Source organism: Mytilus edulis, chromosome 9 (genome assembly GCF_963676685.1).
Source record: "Mytilus edulis chromosome 9, xbMytEdul2.2, whole genome shotgun sequence".
Classification (NCBI taxonomy): domain Eukaryota; kingdom Metazoa; phylum Mollusca; class Bivalvia; order Mytilida; family Mytilidae; genus Mytilus; species Mytilus edulis.
The window spans coordinates 70,329,338-70,351,540 of NC_092352.1; the positions used below are offsets into that span (position 1 = coordinate 70,329,338).

The 22,203-nt window shown below is 32.6% G+C and overlaps 1 protein-coding gene across 1 annotated transcript; it reads right to left on the reverse strand.

The window, feature by feature from the left end:
- Window positions 1-5,141: 5,141 nt before the first annotated feature.
- On the reverse strand, window positions 5,142-21,505 carry LOC139488929 (uncharacterized). Its single transcript, XM_071274909.1, has 9 exons — window positions 21,363-21,505; window positions 18,112-18,507; window positions 16,054-16,383; window positions 14,770-15,048; window positions 13,518-13,577; window positions 10,229-10,307; window positions 8,135-8,602; window positions 7,295-7,474; window positions 5,142-6,614 (listed from the first exon to the last, which is right to left on the reverse strand). The coding sequence occupies exons 1-9, from the start codon at window positions 21,412-21,414 to the stop codon at window positions 6,200-6,202; spliced, it is 2,259 nt and encodes a 752-aa protein (XP_071131010.1). The 5' UTR covers window positions 21,415-21,505; the 3' UTR covers window positions 5,142-6,199.
- Window positions 21,506-22,203: the final 698 nt, after the last annotated feature.

Here is a 22,203-nt window from a genome sequence, read left to right on the forward strand (position 1 = left end):
CTTTCCTCGGAAATCAGTATTTTGTGATTTTACTTTTTAAAAGTAAACAGGTGTTCACTACAGGTTTCACAAGTGTATTTTAAGTGGACTTAAAGTAAATGCTCGTTTTCTTTTTGCGTTAATTAATTGTGTAATTATCAAATAAACATTTGCATAAAAGGAGTAGGTCCGGTAAGACCCCTTTTTGGCCCCAAAATATAGCAGTTTTACAAAATTGTTAAAATGTAAACTTTTAAATATATACTGGACAGTAGAATGCTTCTGCTACATAAATATTGGTTGTTTTTGGCAATACAATGCACATATATCGAGTACTAGCACCATTAAGTAACGCTAAATTACTGAAATCTTCACAATTCTATCATTTTAGCTAAATTTTAGACGGTTTTCGTGTAAAACGAAAGTGGCCGCATTCGTGTTCATCCTTAATATTGAAATGTAAGTTGTATTTTATGATAATACATAAAATATATAAAGATTTTGGATGAACACGGATGCGGCCACTTTCATTTTTGACAAAAACTATCTAAAAAGTGACATTTTTTGACATATTTGGTAGATTTTTCATATTTGAGCTTGAATCGGATCGTTTTCAATGACTAAACCAGTTAAAATCTTTCACATAAACTAATTGTTTCAAATGAAATAGACACTTAAGTGTTTAAAAAGAGGTCAAATTCATTCGTCAGAAGAACTTGAAATTTGAGGCCAAAATTGATCCTTACCGGACCTACTCCTTTTTGTTATGTTGTAAAAATGACTTTAATTTTAATATTTTACGTACATACCACGAGTCAAAAACATTGTTAATTCGAAATATTGACTTTCGTTTATTGCAAAGATCAGTTCCAATAACTTTAAATAGCGGATGTTCTATATTTGCTTTGCATATATCGACTCACAAAAATTATTAAAAATTTAACACTGAAAAACTATGTGTATATGTAAAGTTATGCTGTATACAGTAACATAATTAATTGGTCAAGATGCGGAAGATTCAACTAGGGTATGCTTCAAGAAATAGAATAATTGATATAGCAGACAACACTTGGTTCCATGCCGTAGCAAATAAACTTTGCTTTTCATCTCATACTAAAATATTAGTCAATCTGCTTTAACGCACGTTTACTCCGAAAGTAAACGTACGTTTATTTTTTTTTTTTTTTTAAATAAAAAAACGTATAATTTCAATGCAAAAGTAACCCCGGTTTACACTTTATAAAACTAGAAGACGCGCCGTTTTCGCGTTAACGTGGAGGTAAATGCCAAGGTAAATACCCGTTTACTGGTTATGTGTACTTAAATTTCGGAGTTAAAGCCGATTTGACGCGGCGTTAACATGTAATGCTTGGTCTGAACCCATCTGTGGTTGTTTCATTGGCACACATACGACATATTCTTTTGTATCTCTGTTATCGATACTAAAACGAGCAATTGCAATCAACACACAAAAGTAAATAATGATGATAGATTTGTTTAAATCTCGTTGATATTGTTAAACGTATGTGTAGTGAAATGTATAGAATAAATAACTGGATTATAATGTCGATACTTTAAAACTAAATATATTCAGAATAGTTGGTGTTTCATCTTAACGAATCAATAGTATTTTGATTGAAGGATACGGCGTGTCTGAATTTATGAAAGAACAGCTCGTTTATTTTCGATATACATTTCAAAATCCACTTTGGGGATTCTATTGTTGAAATAAACTTTACTGAAAATCGCTTCTCATGCATTTCTTTACATCAGCAATCATGTGTTGTTAAGAAAGTTTCATGCGTATTAATCACAAGTGAGCTCAGTCTTTTATATCCGTTTGAAGTGAAAAGTCATTTGGTAGAGTACTACCCATTTATCTAATATATCTTAAAAACAGGTAACCCTATTAAAATATGCAATTGCTTTTTTTTTTTACAAATATAGTCTGCTTGAAGGTTATGATTGAAAAAAGATAACAGCCACCGGACGCTTAACGTGTATCAATACATATAAACCTTTCTCGAACCGTTCTTCTTTTATATCTTAGACTAACACAATCCATCCTGATATATCAATACCAATTATCAACCCAGTTCAAGATTATTAATTTAAAAAAAAATATATAATTGTCACTTTTTATTTTGATCGAAATAGATAATAGTAACCATAGACTTTCACAGCTCTTAATTTGTGTAAAATTATTCATCCTTAGCTATAGGGACAAAAGAAACAGAATGTTAATGCCATCGTATTATATTCTGAAACAAGAATGTGTCCCAAGTACACGGATGCCCCACTTGCACTATCATTTTCTATGTTCAGTGGACCGTTAAATTGGGGTAAAAACTCTAATTTGGCATTTAAATTAGAAAGATCATATCATAGGGAACATGTGTACTAAGTTTCAAGTTGATTGGACTTCAACTTCATCAAAAACTACCTTGACTAAAAACTTTAACCTGAAGCGGGACGAACGAAAGAATGAACGTACGGACGGACGAACGAACGAACGAACAGACGGACGAACAACCGAACGGACCCACAGACCAGAAAACATTATACCCCTCTACTATCGTAGGTTGGGCATAAAAAGGAAAGTATTGACAATTTTTCTTTTCAATTTTAAACATAAATAGCTTCACTTTTATGTTTAACAATTCTATCTGAGATTTGAAAGGTACTCAATTATCAACCCTGTACAAACATATTAATAAACAAGAATGTGTCCAAAGTACACGGATGCCCCACTCGCACTATCCTTTTCCATGTTCCATGGACCGTGAAATTGGGTAATTATCTAATTTGGCATTAAAATTAGAAAGATCATATCATAAGCAACAAGTGTACTAAGTTTCAAGTTGATTGGACTTCAGCTTCATCAAAAACTACCTTGACCAAAAACTTTAACCTGAAACTCCCACTTTCATTTTCTATGTTCAGTGGACCTTGAAATTGGGGTCAAAAGTCTAATTTGGCTTAAAAATTAGAAAGTTCATCTCATAAGCAACAAGTGTACTAAGTTTCAAGTTGATTGGACTTCAGCTTCATCAAAAACTACCTTGACCAAAAACTTTAACCTGGACGGACGAACGGAACCACAGACGGACGGACGAACGGAACCACAGACGGACGGACGAACGGAGCCACAGACCAGAAAACATAATGCCCCTCTACTATTTTAGGTGGGGCATAACAAAGGAAAGTTTGTCACTTTGTATTGTTATCAACATAAATATAATTTTTATTAAGTAACCGTAGAATTACAGAGATGACAATGTGTGTAAAACTTACGATCCTGAGGGAAAAAAGAACAGATTTTAAATGCCGTTGTATAATATTCTGACAAAATGGCAAATATTGCACACTTTTTGGGAATGCAAATTCGCAGTTTGCAACTTGAACTTCAAATTCTTCCCTTAAGGCTTTTACGTCTTACAGTTCATAACAAGTACTCAATTTTCAGGCGTACATGTATCATATTTCAAATCTGAAATCAATAGAAACATAACAAAGTTTTATGTATTGCTTCGTTTGAAAACAACGGATAATACTTAACTTAACAAAAATAAGCGAAAACTTTACGAGTTGATCTGTAACATGTGTTATACAAGACTGATATTTGAATTGTGTTTCCAGACGTTTCGTTATAAATAATATATGTTGCCAAATGAGGAAGTAACGTGTTTGAAGTGTGTGTGTATATGTGTTTTAAACTTGAAAGTTCAATCCACTTAACCTGTTAAGTAGTGTAAATTGTTAGCAATTGAACATTCTTATCAATTGTCAGCTGAAATTCTAATCATTGATAAAAACTACCACGATACAATAAGACCTGTGTTGAACTTCCTATTGGCCTTTTTAGAACAATTGTTTTTCTAGCGAGAACGGGCAGACTTGTGTCAATTGGCATTGTAATACAATGCATTTTGCAATTCTGTCCTGCAGTTTGCAAATTTGGATGTGTGCTTTATACATACATGTATATGGCAATTATAGCACAGATAGCCGTAAGATGGTGTCATCAGAATCTATTGAACTCAAACATTTACCAGTAATTTGAACGAACGATATACCACCCCAATCGTGGTATGATGATGATAATGATGGTTGGCTGTTTGGCGCCCAGTGGCAAATCAATTGCACATTCAGAACAAACACATGTTGATGAAATATGGAACCTGCTATGTACAAGACAAGACGTTGGGTCAAATTTCTAACGTGCTACTTCACAAGGTAACAGTCCACAGGCAGCCATGTCACCCTAACCGGACATACTTATCTGATGTTAGTCACCATTCTTTACTCTCACTCGTTAATGATGTGTCTTAAGAACGATGCTGTAAATATAATTATTTAGCAATTGGTTTGAAACTGACAAAATCCCACAACTTCCAGCACTTGAGACGAGCACGCGATTGTCACATCATCGTGTGCGTCTAACAGGAGTTTACTTGTCGGGTGCTTAACAAATATTCTAATATGATGACCTATTGTCGTCAACTAGTATAATCACAATATATCTAATTTTAGAGCAAACGCAGTAATACATAAAAACGGCTGTTCCGCGTTACGACCAACTTATTTATACTATCAGATATACTCAATTTTCTACTTCAAAACCCCAGTTTACGAAGGCCAAGATTCAGATACATTATATTTATCTCTTTTCTACAGCAAAATAAACAAATCAGTCCATCAAGGCTCTCAGCATTGAACTCAAATTAAAATCTGGAAAGGAGAAGTGCATGTATCCTCATTCGTAACAATTATAATTAAAAAAAAAAAAAAAAAAAACGACATAAGATATTTTAGCCATTTTATTCCTTGTTAGGCAGCAACCATTTGATTTTCTGGGGGAGGGGGGGGGGGGGCTGTGGTTTTTTTTGGAAAAAAAGTTTGTTTCCAGTTTTTGGAGAAAAAAATAATTTGTTTTGATTGTGAGAAAAAAAAATTGTTTGTTTCACCCTCAGCTGCCACTATATGTAATGCTAAAATTGAAAGAAAAAACTGTTTTCGACTTGTCACGAAAAAAATAGATTGTTTTTCGCCGCCGCAAGCGAAAAAAAAAATTGTCAAGAAAAAAAAACCATAGACCCCCCCCCCAGAAAATCAACTGGTTGCTGCCTTATCTCCATTACCCAAAATGCATACTAAATTCATTTTTCTATCAATCACACATTCTTTCCAATAACAGTTACAACAATTGTATATAACAACCACTGTGTATAATTTCCTTGATCAATATGTAAATAATATACTAGTAAATATACATTGTACAATAAAATGAAGATTCATTGATAATACTGTTTCTTGAATAGCAAAAATATATCACATAATTGTATAACCTCTCCGTGTACAAAAATATAAACTGACCAAAAAAAATCGGTCTAAATAATAAATCAGTCTTTAAATATTTCTATATTCCGTTCTTTGAGTGATGTGTTTATGCTCTAGATATTTGATTTCCGCTATAATTCATGATTATGTTTTAGAGACAGTCTCAATTTTCGTTTATTCTCAACGTGTGTGCAATTAAGCAAAACTACTTTTTCATGTTAATAATATATCAGAAAACGTCGAAAAGGGGTAAAATGAATCTATGTCAATTTCATTACCATAGCTACCAAATCACATTTTAATCATAACTTTGACAGAAGTACTTTCAAATAATTCTTTGGAATTTTGAAAGAAATTCTTTTTGACGTCCATGCATTTTCATTGACAGTATTTTTAGCAAAATGGGAATTTGGTTGTTGATCAATGTATCAATAGATCTTTTATTTTTTAGATAGTGCTTTAAATTGCAATGCTTTGTTTTGATTTTGAAACCCTTTTTTCGTTTTAAATTATAATAATTGCAATTAAAAAATATTAACTACGTCTACACTACAACCATCAACTAAATATTTGGAGGTAACAGTATCCCGTCTGCTTTTGACATGGCCAACAACTGTACTCTCGTCTATATGTTACCATCTTGTAAAATAATCAATAAATTCAAATTAAAACGATTTTCGAGTTCACAAAAATCTACATTATAAAACAACAAAATACAATGGCAAATGTGTAAGTTTCCTTCGAAACAGATGCAATGAGGTCCGTTGTAAAATTGTAGTGCACACTTAGTCTTGTGGAACCGTGAGTTATTTCAACTGGAGACGCCTCTTCCATCATTCTTTAATATCACTAGGATAATATACTCTGCAAATAGTTCTAGCTATACGCTTGAAAAATCTTTTTCTTTCTGCTTATCCGTGATTAGATAACCGTCCATGTTTGGAGGTTTGATAGAAGGGAATTTCTTTGGCGATGACAGTATGGTCTCGGTTTGAGTTCCGGTCTCGTTCTGGTTCTCTGTTTTATCATAAAGATTTGTGTAACTTGACTTAATGTTTCCTCTCTCAACATTCTCTGAATTGTCTTCAGAATGAAGTGCGTCGTTTCTTAATGCTCTTTCTTCTGTCAATGTTACGTCACTTTCCATTAAATTGTCTTCTGTATCTGATATAAATGGCGGATCTGGCAGTTTATCATCATCACCATCTTGTTCCAACTGTTTTGTGCCTTTTCCGAAGGTCTTACTTGTAGTCGTTCTTGTGTCTGGTTGATCAATATCGATCGTGAAGAGATTTCTGGAATTCAGTTAAATCAACTATGATATAAATATCATCAATTATAACATGTGAAGTTATAGTACATGTACTCATTTAAACTCAAAATTGATTAAAACTTCGAATTCTTTCGTTTCTATCGCGTTATAATTATGTTCATGTAGTTTTACAGTTTAATGCATAGAGAAACGTTTATAACGTATTTTTTTTTGAAGTATCGAATCTTTGCAAAGTGGAAAAATTAACAGACATGCTTTCATATTTATCGCCGGTGACAAAAAGTTACATACATGTTAGACTTAAAAAAATCTTTTGATATATGGATACGAACCATGATCCTGTATATAAGATCGACTCGCTGAGAAAGAATTTTTAATAAGATGGCAGTTCACTAGAGAAACAGATTCCACCACAGTGACTGTTTTTCAACAGTTGAATTTTAATTATTTAAAACGCTCGGAAAGCCTCGCGCTTTAAATATTAAAATTAAATGTCTGGTGTGGAGAAATATCGTAACAGGTTGTGGAAACTATATTTTTCAAAGTAACGAGTTTGCAAAGTGGAAAAATATTTATCGCCAGTGACAAAATTACATACATGTTAGACTTTCTATATGGATACGAACCATGATCCTATATATAAGACCGACACGCTGAGATATATGGTAACTAGTAATGTATACACAAGTTATAAATGCTTACAATTTATTTTCTCCAATGAAACTATGTGGCCTACTCCTAACTCCGGCATCTGCATATTCTATATGATCTATATTAAGCTGACTTTTGGAACGTGCTGCAGGAATCGGTACATGTTGAGGACTGATATCGCTTTGTCTCTTATTGACAGAGGCATATATTCTAGACAGGTCTGTTGATTTTCTGTAAAGAAAAGGAAAACGATAAACAACTTTGAATTAGTTATTTCTGCATATATATTTACAAACTCCAAGAACAGAATGTAAATGTAATCAAAATCCCAAAACTAAATCGAATGAATTAGTTAACAGTGCAAAATTGGCCAGGTAAAACATACTCTAAGACTAATAACCTCAAGATTGCAACTAATCTTATACAGTCATGAGATTTCAAAATCTTCTATATTTTGTTTGAATACATATCTTTTCTATGCAATACGAAACATTCTTATCGTTCATTTTTACATCGTTTAAATATATGAATTCATTTTAACCAATCTTTCAAATCTGAATGTCACTTTGTGACCCTACAGAGAATCGCATTTGTTCTATACAGTCATGCGACAAGGAAATTCATTGTCGTGAATATTAGCAAGCGTCGAACAAAATTAATAAAAAAAGAGGTTTCCTATTAATGTGTGTGGCATAGAAAAGAAGATAAATTGCTTTCGTGGTTTTAATTCATTTTTAAAATTTTGTACATGTTGTAAGTTGGATTATTTCTGGGAATTTAAGATATATTCTAGATAAAATGTTCATGTACACAATGTATAAAAATTTAGAAATTTATAATTTTCAATGCAACGTTATTAAGTTGCAAAATATAAATCTGATAGTCACTCACGTTAATTTGTTTTGGTCTACCAGTTTTGCATTTGTGTACAGTTTTGAATCATCAGCTGATTTCACTATGTCGTCGTCAAGGTGATCACCGGAAGTCGGAACTGTTCCATTTCTCTGCTGACTTGATTTCTCATCCAATTGCAATACTACGTCATCGTAATGATTCTTTCTCGGGTGTGCCTTAGGTCTGGTATCTATAGTCTCGTTTTCATCAATAACTGTAGAATAATCTGGAGACAGGTCTATATTGTGATCAGTGTGGATAGAACTTCGATCAGATTCAGCCCAACTCTCACCGCTACCAACCTTTGAATCACTTCCTCTTCTTCTTAAGAACTGCGGACACGTGACTCTGTGGAACGACTGTGGGCATTTGATTCTTGGGAACGATTGGGGACATTTTATTCTAGAAAATACTTGCTGACATTTGAGTTTGGACAACACTTCTTTTAAGTCTGACGATTCTTTGCTGAAACAAAAGTATTAAAAAGATATGTCAATATTAATGTTGCTTTTGGCTTCCTATAACCAGATATACATATATCTATATATATGCCCTAAGCATTATTTGGGACAACTTTTGAAATCAATGATGGTCTACGCTCTTGGTTTTTGTATTTGATTTACCCTCAAAATGTTTCAATTCGAGGCAAATTGTTAATATGAAAATAAGAAGACGTGCTTTGCATCGAGACAACTCTCCACAAGAGACAAAATGGCACACAAATTAACAACTGATGGTCAATGTTCAAGTCCCTTCAACAATGGTCAAAGCCCATACAGCATAGTCATTTTTTAAAGGCCCCGAAATGACAAATATAAAATAACTCAAACAAAAAACTAACGGTCATTATGACATATAAATCTTAAGTAGACGAAACACCCATTTGACATAATAAACTATATATGCCTGGTATGTTAAATTATGATTGTGAACGTTACTGACAACGTTTACCCCGAAATTCATTAGTTTCTGTGTGCTACATGTATATCTATTTGGTTTTTGTTTAATTGTTTTTATCATAAATCAGGCCGTTGTTTTTTTGTTTGTTTTTTTTAATGTGTCGTTTGTTGCTGTTTGTCATCTTTTGTTTGTTTTCCTTTGTTTTTTGTACCATAAATCAATCTGTTGGTTTCTTTCTTGTGATTAGTTTTACTTCTTGGAAGCAGGGAACTAACTTCGTCACATATTATCTCATCTTTGGGTGAAAATCGAGTCGTGAATAAAATTGAGAATGGAAATGGGGAATAAATGCATGTCAAAGAGACAACAATCCGACCAGAGAGCAGATAACTTCAGTTTGTATTCATTAACTTAAATCATTATCTTCCATTACAAAATAAACAAATGACTTTATAAATAATCCAACTTGGTAATACTCTATAGGTTGCACTTTGTAAATACAGCTGTTTCTCAAAACACGCCTCTTTTGGGGAGTAATTGAATATTCATAGAAAATTGATTTTGTTTACATACTGGTTCCCAGTTATGCTCTCTGTGTTCCATATCGCAGAGACAGAACTTGGGAATGTTACCAGTAAATAAACACGTGCATATTGTTTACATTGAAATCTGTGGTAACCTTTCATTCGAAGTAGTGGTAGTTAAGAAAATTAGTGTAAGTTTAAACTCTGAGAAGTTCAGGGCATATAAACGTTGAAAATATGCCGCACAGCCCTATATTTTGACCTTTGAAAAAAATTGTGGTGCATATGAACTTTCAATTCTAGGATAAGATTTTTTTCAAAACTTCATGGTAAAAGTGGTACAGTTTTAGCCGAAAACGAGTTCCTATGGGAAATTGCATTGTCAATATTTACAGAAATGCAACCTACATGTATATATGAAAACGAGATTGCATGCATTGATTGTTTTTTATCTTATTAAATGTCTTTTAGTCAGTAACAACTTGATATTTAAGTTTCTGGTCATTCTTTTCGAGAATTTGTGAAAGTAGAGAATATTGAATAATTAAAAAAAAAACGTCCATAATGAAAGTTGTAATCATCTCTTAGTCATGTCAATAACTCATGTTAACTAAAAAAAAAACATACTAGCTTACCCTCTTATGATGGACGACCTGTGTGTACTTACTTTTTAATGCGATAGTAAATATAGCTGAGAACGACAACGGCTATCACTACTAGTAAAGACAGTATTACCACAATTATCACTGGAAGATATAAAACAAAAAATAACGAATGTTAGATAGCTTCTTGTCCAGTGACGGGTATATCATGTATATCAAAGACAAAAAATCAAATTAAACAGTAAGATGGTTGTGCAAGATGCGACAATATGGAGAGAAAGAGAGGTGTGAGTGAGTGCCATTAGAAAATACGGGTGTATGTTGGACAGTGGCAAATACCAGGCCAGAAATTTCAAAGTTTTTTTCTTCTGGTAAACTTAGAAATCTTAAACTACAAAGCGTATGACAATCTCCCCACACAATGCATCTGATTAAATGTCATCTTACCACCTGATCACGTTTATCCTTCACAGATAAACTGACACCAAACATGACCACTGGTTGAACTGACGGAAGAGGAGATGTCTAGGGTAAACCATAGTAATATAACCACGTCAACCCCTTATGGTTAGAAGTATTTGAACTAATATAACAACTGTTGACTTTATTTTATGCAATTGTATATAGATGTAGAAAGATGTGGTATGAGTGCCAATGAGACAACCTTCCATCCAAATAACAATTTATAAAAGTAAACCATTATATGTCAAGGTACGGTCTTCAAAACAGAGCATTGGCTCAAACCGAATAGCAAGCTAAAAAGGGCCCTAAAAAATACTAGTGTAAAACCATTCAAACGGGAAAACCAACGGTTCAATCTATATAGAAACGAGAAACAACGAGAAACACTCATGAACCACATGAACAGACGACAACCTCTGAACATCAGATTTCTGACTTAGGACACGGCAAATATTTTGTACGCCACTTTGTACGCCACTTTGAATAACAATCGTGTTACTTGATTTCCTTAGCGAGGGGATGGGGAGAGATATGTTTTATGTATTAACTTTAATATTACATCTTCATGAGTACTAGTATCCTAGTATAAGAACCTTATCAATAAGTTATTTCTATTGAATGCTGTTTTACACCCTTTTAGCATACTTGTCAACCCCAAAATGTCATTATACTTTCGGGCTATGGTTGCATTGTACATTGTCCAAAATCAGGGACCTCAACAGTGGAATTACTTGTATTATAAATTTATAATAAAAAGTAACATTTCCCTAACTATAATATAAAACTATTACAACGTAAACACATATTACATAGTATAAAATAACATTATAAATATTAATTTAGATCTTAATTAAAAGTAACTATGGAACTAGTTTGTGCTTTATAGCTTAACACAAATAAAGTTGTTGACCGTTGTCCGAACTTGTAAGAATTAGATGTTTTATTAAACTTTGCCAGACATATAAACGAAGGTCCATTTGGCCACAGCTGAAGTTTTATTGCACAGATACGTTCAATAATTTATCAAAGTACTTATTTGACATATTTGAAATATCCTATGCTTTGAAACTGTATAGAACAGATAAACAATAATTTTATATAAAATAGTTTACAAAGTAGAACTTACATAGATTAACTAATAAACTATATGAAATAAAATAAACTGCCTTTTTCTATTACAATACTTGTATCTACACATAGAGGCAATATTTAGGAAGCAAATGTGACAAATTTTAATTTGTAGTATAAATCGGTAATTAAATATCGTTTGTATTTCTAAAGGTATTTGACATTGTCCGTTTTCTCATTTGATTTATAGATATTTGAAGTCTCTATATATCTGTTATTTTGTTGAAAAGGTAAATAAAATTCAGTTCATGTTTAAAAATTAATGGTCTGATAAGTGCAAAGCTGTGTATAGAAATCCAAAACGTATACCTCCGTCTACACCTTCACTGCTATCTTAAGTTACAAATCTTTAAATCATCGTTCACGTGACTTTATCAAATTATAAAGAGAAAATGATACTGTATCGTGATATGTATAATAGACATATTAATCACACATTTTGATCCCCCCAAAAAAGAAATTTGATATTTATAAACCTTATTCACATTCGTCCACTGAAATTAGTCTCTCCGTAGAGCGATTGTAGCATTAAATATACGTACAAAGGTGCATCAAAACGGTGTGTATTTTTTTACAAAGCACATCAAAATAAATTAAAAAAACTTTCGGGTAGAAGTTATACTTTTTCTAATCGAATTTTGAAGAAAATAAATTTTGTTGCAGATTCATTTCTCTTGGTGTTGACTTGCTTTCTTGATTATATCACCTTGTTTATAGCCATTATGCAAAGAATGATATTTAAATGTAACTCCTTTAATAACGTATTTGATTGATCAGTGTTTATCGTCACTCTCAGCACTATTTTGTTATTGTGCTATTTCGTGGTGGTCAGTTTTGATTGATGGAGAAAGCCAACGTACCAGAGAGAACCACATATTTACGGTAGAAAATCCTTGTCAATTAAGATTATAGTCCCGAGCGGGATTCGAACTTAAAAAAAACCTCAGTGTTAGACTAAAAGAGGGACGAAAGATACCAAAGGGACAGTCAAACTCATAAATCTAAAACAAACTGACAACGCCATGGCTGAAAATGAACTAAAAGAGGGACGAAAGATACCAAAGGGACAGTCAAACTCATAAATCTAAAACAAACTGACAACGCCATGGCTGAAAATGAACTAAAAGAGGGACGAAAGATACCAAAGGGACAGTCAAACTCATAAATCTAAAACCAACTGACAACACCATGGCTAAAAATGAAAAAGACAACCACAAAACAGCACACATGACACAACATAGAAAACTAAAGAATAAACAACACGAACCCCTAAAAAAACTAGGGGTGATCTCAGGTGCTCCGGAAGGGTAAGCAGATCCTGCTCCACATGTGGCACCCGTCGTGTTGCTTATGTGATAACAAATCCGATAAATAGTCTAATTCGGTAGGTCACATTCATGAAAGGGAAGGGGATTGTAGTTACGACGTAAGAAACATATCCGATATCATTTGTGAAACGGTTATTCCATAACGGTCAACCAACTCGTGATGGCGTCCGTAAAATTTACGAAGGAATGATTTCAACTTCACCATTTGGAACTCTTGGTTTAATAGCTTCCTTGTGAGCAGCAACCCTCTATCAAGAAAGTCATGATAGGAAATGCAAGCACGGGAATATCGTATCAATTGGGAGATATATACCCCGTATGCAGGTGCTGCTGGAATGTTGCTACTTAGAAATGGAAAGTTCTACTTCGTCAACTCGGCCACCGAAATCAGCGTATTTTTAATCAGATGAGTTTCAAGTAAGACAAGGTTTTTTACCTGTACTTCCACTTTTAGTGTTAGGATCTCCCCGTGATGGCATCTTATTCGGGTCTTCAACTGAAAAGAAAGTTTTAATTGTTATTGATTAATACTTGTGATACAAATTCAAGTTTACTGTGTCTTAACACCATCAATTGTAGCGAAATTTACGCGAATGATAAAGAACAATTCATTTTTATCTGAAACTTGGATTTTCAAGTCATATGAAAAAAGTCAAATCACAAAAATACTGAACTCATAGGAAAATCAATTCGGAAAGTCCATAATCACATGGCAAAATCAAATAACAAAACGCATCAAAAACAAATGGACAAGAACTGTCATATTCCTGACATGAAACGAGTGACTGTTGAAAAAGAATGTTTATCCAATTCTTGGACCAATGCATGTACATTGTATATATCACAAACTTAGTCCTCTGCGCACGATTTTATAATTTTTTCATGCATTCATATCGTGAACTCGTTATCAAAAAATTCTCTCGGTCTGTAATGATGTGGAAATATGACAGGCAGCTAATTAATTGTCGTGTTTTGAAGTCGTAGTTTACCGAAGTTGTCACCTTAGTAAACAATCAACATAGAGGCATGGATATTGAGAATGTGTACAAAATGTATAACATGAACAATAAGATTATAGTTTATTTCATCGACAGATCCATGCGTATTACGATAAACCGGATTTTACGAGAGAAGTCCCACTGAGTTTACTACATACGGAAAACATATTGGCGAATTGTTTACTGAAAGCAAACAATTAAAAAAAACGTCAATTTCTTCTAAATTTTGACAAATTATAGAAATTTCTTGAGAATAAAGTATATGAACATAATTTTTATAATATAAATTAGCCATTTAGCTATATAAAAAAAAAACGTATACATATATTTTTTTTAATTTGAATTTTCATAATTATGACTTCAATATATAGATAAAAATTCAAAGTTTGAAAATCATTAGAATTTTATGAAGATGACATCGAACAGAAAGAGCTTTAATAGAAATTACTTAAGTATCCGCGAAAATTGCTTAGTGTTCAACATATTAATAAAGATACATACATGTATATTAAATCGGAAATGCAGTCGAACAAACAAAAAACAAAACCTATCCAATAATATTGATTTAAGTTAAACATCGAAAAAAAATAGCATTGCACAAGCAGTATTAGAACAAATTTAGAAATTCAATAATCAGTATTAAAAAAATGTACAGGTATTATTATGCTTATTTGTTTGGTTTGTACTCACCAATCGTTACGTTGACCATTTGCTCCTCACTATACATAGCTCCTTTAATATAGTGGTAGGCCTTGCATCTATAAATACCACTTTTATTTGTTAACATTTCCTTGATGATGAAAGTATCCCCAGATGACAAAACGGTCTCCAAATCTGGTTCTTTATACCAGTTATAAAAGGGTGCGGGGTTACCATCGGCGACACATGTTAAGTTGATTTGGTTCATAGGGTCTCTAATATGAGTCTCAACATCCGGGTCTTTTGATATCACAACGTTTCTTACTTTATCTGAAATTACATTTAAAAGTAAAGAATCAATAATTCTGATCTGAACTGCAACTGACACTGCTATGTTCGTGTACTTTTCATATGTATAGCAAGGTCATGAACACGACTTATGTCTAGATGTATTTCCAAGAACAAAGCGTACACAATTTCAATGCATAAAAAAACCCCAAAAAAACTTTTTGTGTGTTCCAAACTTTATTCTATCAAGCTGATGTTTATTAATCATAATTAGCAGACGTTATTATTTTAATAACTAGTACAGAAAACTTCAACTTTTTTTATCAATATGTATGTATATTAAGTCAAGAAGAAAGCTTGAAACAATAACTTAACTAACAATAATCAGTCTTTCAAAAACACAATGCAAAGCTCAATCCTGCATACATCTTTAAATACATTTTGTAGCAGTGTTGAACGCTTTATGATATCTAAATACATGAACCTGCTTTAAGGCTTTTAGTAACGAAGTATTGCATGCTTATAAGCCTAGTCCGTTTCCGTAAAAGAATTAACCATTCTATAATAACTTTATGAAATGCGTAATTCACACACGGCAAACGCGCACACCCCGGAGATGGGACAATTCATGTTTACCATGAGAAACCCAAATAATTATGACATACAAAAAATGTGACCTGCTCAATTTCATGTTATGTAGAAAAATCGAAGGAAGTTTGGAGGAATTCTATTAGAAATAGCAAAAATTACAGAATATTTTTTCTATTGCTGTTCATTCATCTGAAGGGTGTATTTAAGTGAAATTAAAAAAATCTAGACCCTAAAATTGATACTAGAAGTTAGAAGAACATTACTTAAGGAACAACATAAGCTAAAAAATATCGATATGTTATGGAGCTCCTTGTCGAGATATCTAATTGTCTTACAAAATTCCAAATCCTCGCCTAAGTACACCGTACACCGTTTTCTCTTACTGAAACGTTTGAACAATAAGTTGAGTGAACTCAAGACTTACAGAACAACCCTTTAATTTAATCTGATACTCACAATGTATGTTTAATGGTGAAGTTTTTCTCATCATAGTCTCTAACTGGTAAGACTGTTCTACACAGCTTATTGTTGCACCGTTATCATCCTCTGTAAGTTGTATTGTTAAATTACTGGTACCATGGTAACTGCAACTGTCTTGTATCTTCGTGGATACAGTCACGGGGTCGCTGTAAACAACGGGATTATGTTCACCAGCGAGATGTTTTCTCCAAACGAATTTGCCGGCTGGGTTACCTACATTGCCCTCACAGATGAACGAAACATAGTCCTCGTGGCTTATACCAGTGAAAGGATACATTGTCACACTATCTGGCTTGGATGAAGGACCTACATGTATAGAAACCAATGTAGTAGTGGTTTAAAACAATACAAGTTTACAATGTAGTTCATTATAGTACAATCTTAGTAATGTAAACAATAATCTAGCAATGACAAATTAACAACCGAACGAAAATAAGAAAGAGATAAATAGAGAAAGAACATAATGTATAGCAAAAACAAAAACGGACAAGGAATCTTTGCATGAGGGAGATATATAAATCCTTGATTTGAGATTATTTCCATAACATTTTATAAGGGACATTTCAACAATCAAAGAGTATCCATATTTTCATGCAAGGACAAACAGTCCCTGAAGTGATATCAAATAGGTAGGACATTGTACATGTAGTCGTGACGACATAAACAGTATCCAATTGTTAGTTTAAATTGTTTCACATTAAGTATACTAGTATGACCTTTCATACATGATGCATTAACGATTTTTCTCATTGAGGAAGGCCGTACGGTGACCTATACTGGTTTATCACCTATACGTCATTTGGTGTTGATGGACAGTTTTTAATTATGCCACTTCTTCATTTTCCATGTTAATATTTGCCACTAAATGTCATGTGATGGACAACATTGTTATTAATAAACGGTTTGAGATTCATAGACTTACAGATGAAAACATTTTGACCAGTCACATTGTTGCTAAAGTCTTGAAAGACAATAATAAATTAGGTTTTTTTTTTAATACAAACATTGAAATTATATACTTTATACATAGTACACAACCTCGCAGACAGTATGTATACAGTGACGAGTATCTTTAACAATTTAGAAAATTAATACGATCAAGACAATTTACAACTAGTCAATTTACATTTATCATAATCTATACTGATTAACTGTAAATACATGTATAACTCATCACAAAACATAAGAAGGACATTTTCAATGTGTATTTACCAGACAAATAACTTTTTGACACGGCAATTAATCTGTCTAACAATCAAGAACATATATTTGAGTGATAACGACCAGTTTTCTTATAAAATTGCAAATTTTAATGGCATCGTTTCTAACAATCTTTAAAACCCATTTATGTCGTATTTTTATATAATACATTTAAAATTCGTATTTGTTTTGTATTACGTTTCAAGTAAGAATACGATTAAGATTATAATAAGGCTTTTGTAAATTTGAGCATAATATTAAAACCAGGGTTAAAATGCGAAATTAGAAACAAAAGGGGGAATTTTTAATCTCAAAATTATGGAATACTAACATGCAAAATATTTCTTGATTTGTAAATTATTTTTAAATGTTTGAAATCCCTAAAAATTTCGAAACCGTCATGAAATATTTGCCACTGAACGTTATGCCAACAATCAATAACTAAATGTCTGGTAACATATAAATATAAAAAGAAGATATGGTATGATTGCCAATGAGACAACTCTCCACAAGAGACCAAAATGACACAGAAATTAACAAATATAGGTCACCGTACGGCCTTCAATAATGAGCAAAGCCCGTACCGCATAGTCAGGTATAAAAGGCCCCGAAATGACAATGTTAAACAATTCAAACGAGAAAACTAACGGCCTTCTTTATATAAAAAAACAAATATGTAACAGATAAACAAACGACAACCATTGAATAACAGGCTCCTGAATTGGGACAGGCTCATACATACATAATGTGGCGGATTTATGTTGCGTTATTGAGGTCTCCAAGTATACATACTACATTGTACCTTTAAATATATACGTTTAAAAATATACCTACTTGTAATAGTTATCGTTGTTGGATCAGATTGCATGGTTTCTAATTGTCCATTATTATCATAATGTATATCACATCTATAGTCCGTGTCATCTTCACATTGTACTGGATTCTTGTAAGACATGATGGCGGCGCTGGTATCACTTGTGGGGTTCGTAAGTGAAACACGGCCACTGAGATACTCTCCGCCAGTGCTTAAAGATGCCTCTTTGTTTCGATGTGGTGGATAAAATGTTACTATTCGGTAAAATCTGTCTGTTGTTTTATTTCTTGCTGTTAAATAAATCAGATTGACAAAATCGTCGTTTTCTGTTGTGAACTGGCATGTGAGTTCAACATCTGTATCACCGATAGCTGCCGTGATGTCAGAATTCATATTCACTTGTAATGCATTCACTCCTACAAACAATTAATATTTGAAAATAACATCCGTTTTGTTTAAAAATCATATTTTGTTAGAACATCTTTTATAATCAATATACAAGTATTATATATATGGCAGTTTGCTATAATGTACTTGATCATGTAAGAAGTGATACGTATAAGGTATGAGGGAACGAGATCTTCACTCCTCAAGCAGTATCACTTGATCAGTATCTACTGATTGGAATATGCTAACGGTTAACCTTAAAAATCTGTTCAAGTATATAACGTAGTTTAGCGCAATGGTTAAAAAGCGGATGATTTTCTTAAAACCAAAACCGCTACACTAGATACATGTGAAGTTATAGTGACACAGCCGTTCCCATTTTGTTGTCTAAGAAATAAAAACCTTGGGGTGTAATATTTTTAACGTGTATTGTCTTTTAAAATTTATTTGCCGAAAGATGAAATGCATTAAAACATACATTTATTGTCAAGACAGACGCAATGATATAATATACTCTTATTGTCAAGACATACGCAATGATTTGAAATAATTTAATTGTCAAGATAGCACCAATGTTTTAATGTGCTCTTTGCCCAAGATAGAAGCAACGCTTAATGGTACTCCTATTGTCAAGACAGACGCAATGTTTTAAAGTACTCTTACTATCTAGGTGGATTCATTTTTTTTTTAAAGTACTCGTGTTGTTAAGGAACTTTAAGATGAAATACTTTAAACTTCTTTTATTGGTGGCTTTAGACTGGTTTCTTTTACTCATTGGTCGGTTTGTTGTCTCTTTGACACACTCACATTGTCATTCTCTGTTTTATATTTGAATATCTAGCATGTCTAGGTAGATGCAATTTCTTAAAAGTACTCGTGTTACTTTAAAAGATAGACGCAATGCTTTCGAGTACATGTACTTTTTTTTAGTGAGGCGCAATACTTTAACGTGTATATTGTTGTCAAAGAGAGGAGTAAGATACCAAAGTGATACTTAAACTCGCAAGTCAACGATAAACTAACAACACCAAAGATGGACTCAATAATACAAATAAAATTTTAAGTGATAGACACCTTGTTTTAAAAGTAGTGATCTTGTCAAAATCGACGCACCGCTTTAAAATTAATATTGATAATTTATCAATTGGCATCAGATTAAATTATTTTTCATTATTATTGTGCCTATCGACCTTATTTTTTTTTTAAACAAAAATCAGGAAGAAACAACTTCGGGCTTATTGCTCTCATATTGAGGAAGTAAACACGAACATTTTCCGTTTTCTATAAGGATGCGGATATAGCGAAAATATAGTCAAAGTTTGAATAATGAACATTAGCTGAAGTTTTATTAGAGAATACACTCATATAACAATTCATAATCACAATATGAAATATTAAAATAGTTAGAAAGGGGGAAGTTGAACATAAAAATAAATTTCGAAATCATTCATTGGATCCGATACAATCAAAAGATCGTGTCGACCACCGTGACAAACATTAAACTTATATTGATCTAGAATAAAGAGATATTCATAAGTAAGACAGCAAACCATCAACATAAAAACAAACAAAAAAGGTTGTGAGATCAAATAAACGCTGCTTACTTTCTCACTACGATTGATAATTATGTGCAAAAATGTCTATACCAAGTGATAGATAGTTCGCATCTTTTGGATTGTTTTTCTGTGGGTCTTTTTTTTTGTAAATTAAAGCATATTTTCGTTGAAACCCTAAAAGTGATAATGTCACGAGACGAAGTCCAATTTTATTATCGTTACTTTTTTGTTAAAGTCGAATGCCGGCAGTGCATTACAATTTATCTATATTATAGCTATACAACCATGAATGGAGCTTATGGGAATATAAATCTCAAATTACTGCGTTACGATATAAGAAATTTCCACTGACAAGGTTTCTGACTTATACGGTCAAATGAACATGTGGTGAGATTAAAAGATATGAAATTTTGTTTCAGATTTTAATCGTCCCCTTGTTCACCTCAATCAGATGAATATAGAACACTACACTAAATGAAATTAACATGGCGATATGAGTATTTCATAAATAGCAAATATAAACACAGCAAAAAACAAATAACGAACAATAGGTGTGAATAAATGATACAAAGTCGTATTTTCCATTACTCTAATATCAGCGACTGTACATTTGAGTTGCTAACTTTGAGTAATAGCGGGATATCTTATATCGGTTCTTTGTGTTATTATTATTTTTTTTTGTTAGACGTTTTTGCGTTTGGTATCGTTCTACTGAGTGAATCCTTTTGTAACTAATTTTTCCAGTTTGTTTGTTCTTATGTTATGCTGTGGGAGGATTGAGAGCTCAGAAGGCATGTTTAAGCACGCCACATGCTCTATGTGGCTATCCCACGCCTAGAAACTGTAATTCAGTGGTTGTAGTTGTTTCATATTTGCTTATCGTAAATTGTTGTCGTTATTTTACATATTGAATTGATTCATATTTGAATCATGTCGAAGGCTTTTATAGCTATATGGAATGGTTTTATTTTCGTCTCTTTAATAAAGCATATCAATCCCAAATCAACGTCATTTAAACTTTTATGGTTGTAACGGGTAACGGAGAATCAGGGTTCGATTCCGGAGAGGGAGCATGAGAAACGGCTACCACATCCAAGGAAGGCAGCAGGCGCGCAAATTACCCACTCCTGGCACGGGGAGGTAGTGACAAAAAATAACAATACGGGACTCTTTCGAGGCCCCGTAATTGGAATGAGTACACTTTAAACCCTTTAACGAGGATCTACTGGTTGTCTCTTTGGCAATCATATCGCATCTCCTTATTTCTATATAAAATGTCTTGTTACCAATATAAAAACGGAGCAAAAAGAAGAATAAACAAACATTACCTTTGAAAATAATCCCAAATATCATAAATTTTCCAAACAACGAAACGGCCATTTTTTGGTTGAAAACTCCCGACAAGACTGTCGACTTATTGTTATGTAAATACAAAAGCTAACTGATACTTTAATAGTCCACATTGAAAAATGAAACTTATACTTATTATATTAGTTTATTATTTAAACGTATATTTAACCGGTCTAGTGAGTGTGCATCTTTTAAATATTTTGTTTGAATAGTTTATATTTATCAAAATCATCAAGGAGCGTTATACACCTGACCAAGGTTTTAATGTCGTACATGCATAATATACGGCTAGAATTTAGATAAAACCATTTTAAAAAGATTTAATTAGGTAATCATTAATATTAATCATATGACTTTGAAGAATAAATATATTATAAATAACAAAATAACTACCAAATAAAAAACAGATGTTACATGGACATACTCTTAGTTGTTATATGTTAGGAGGTCTGGATATGAAATTCTCCTCTCATTTTACAAGTTTATTTGGTTTTGCCTTAAAATCAAGACAGGAGATGCATAAAAGTACTGCAGCATAGCTAATATTACCATAAAATCCATGCAATTGTTTCTGATAAGTAAAACATACAACATGGGAACGGCCGAAAAACTGAGCAGGGAACCAGTACACTAGTTACTTTATTTTCTTTTCATGTAGATGGATTGATAATTTTTTCACAAATAAATATTACGAATTCCTGTATTGAACAAGTTACTAGATATTAATAAACGACAAAAAACAATCAATTAGTGTTAAGAATTTCAAAAATAAAATGATTTCTTCAGAGTCTATTTTTTTTTTATCTTTTATGAAATCAA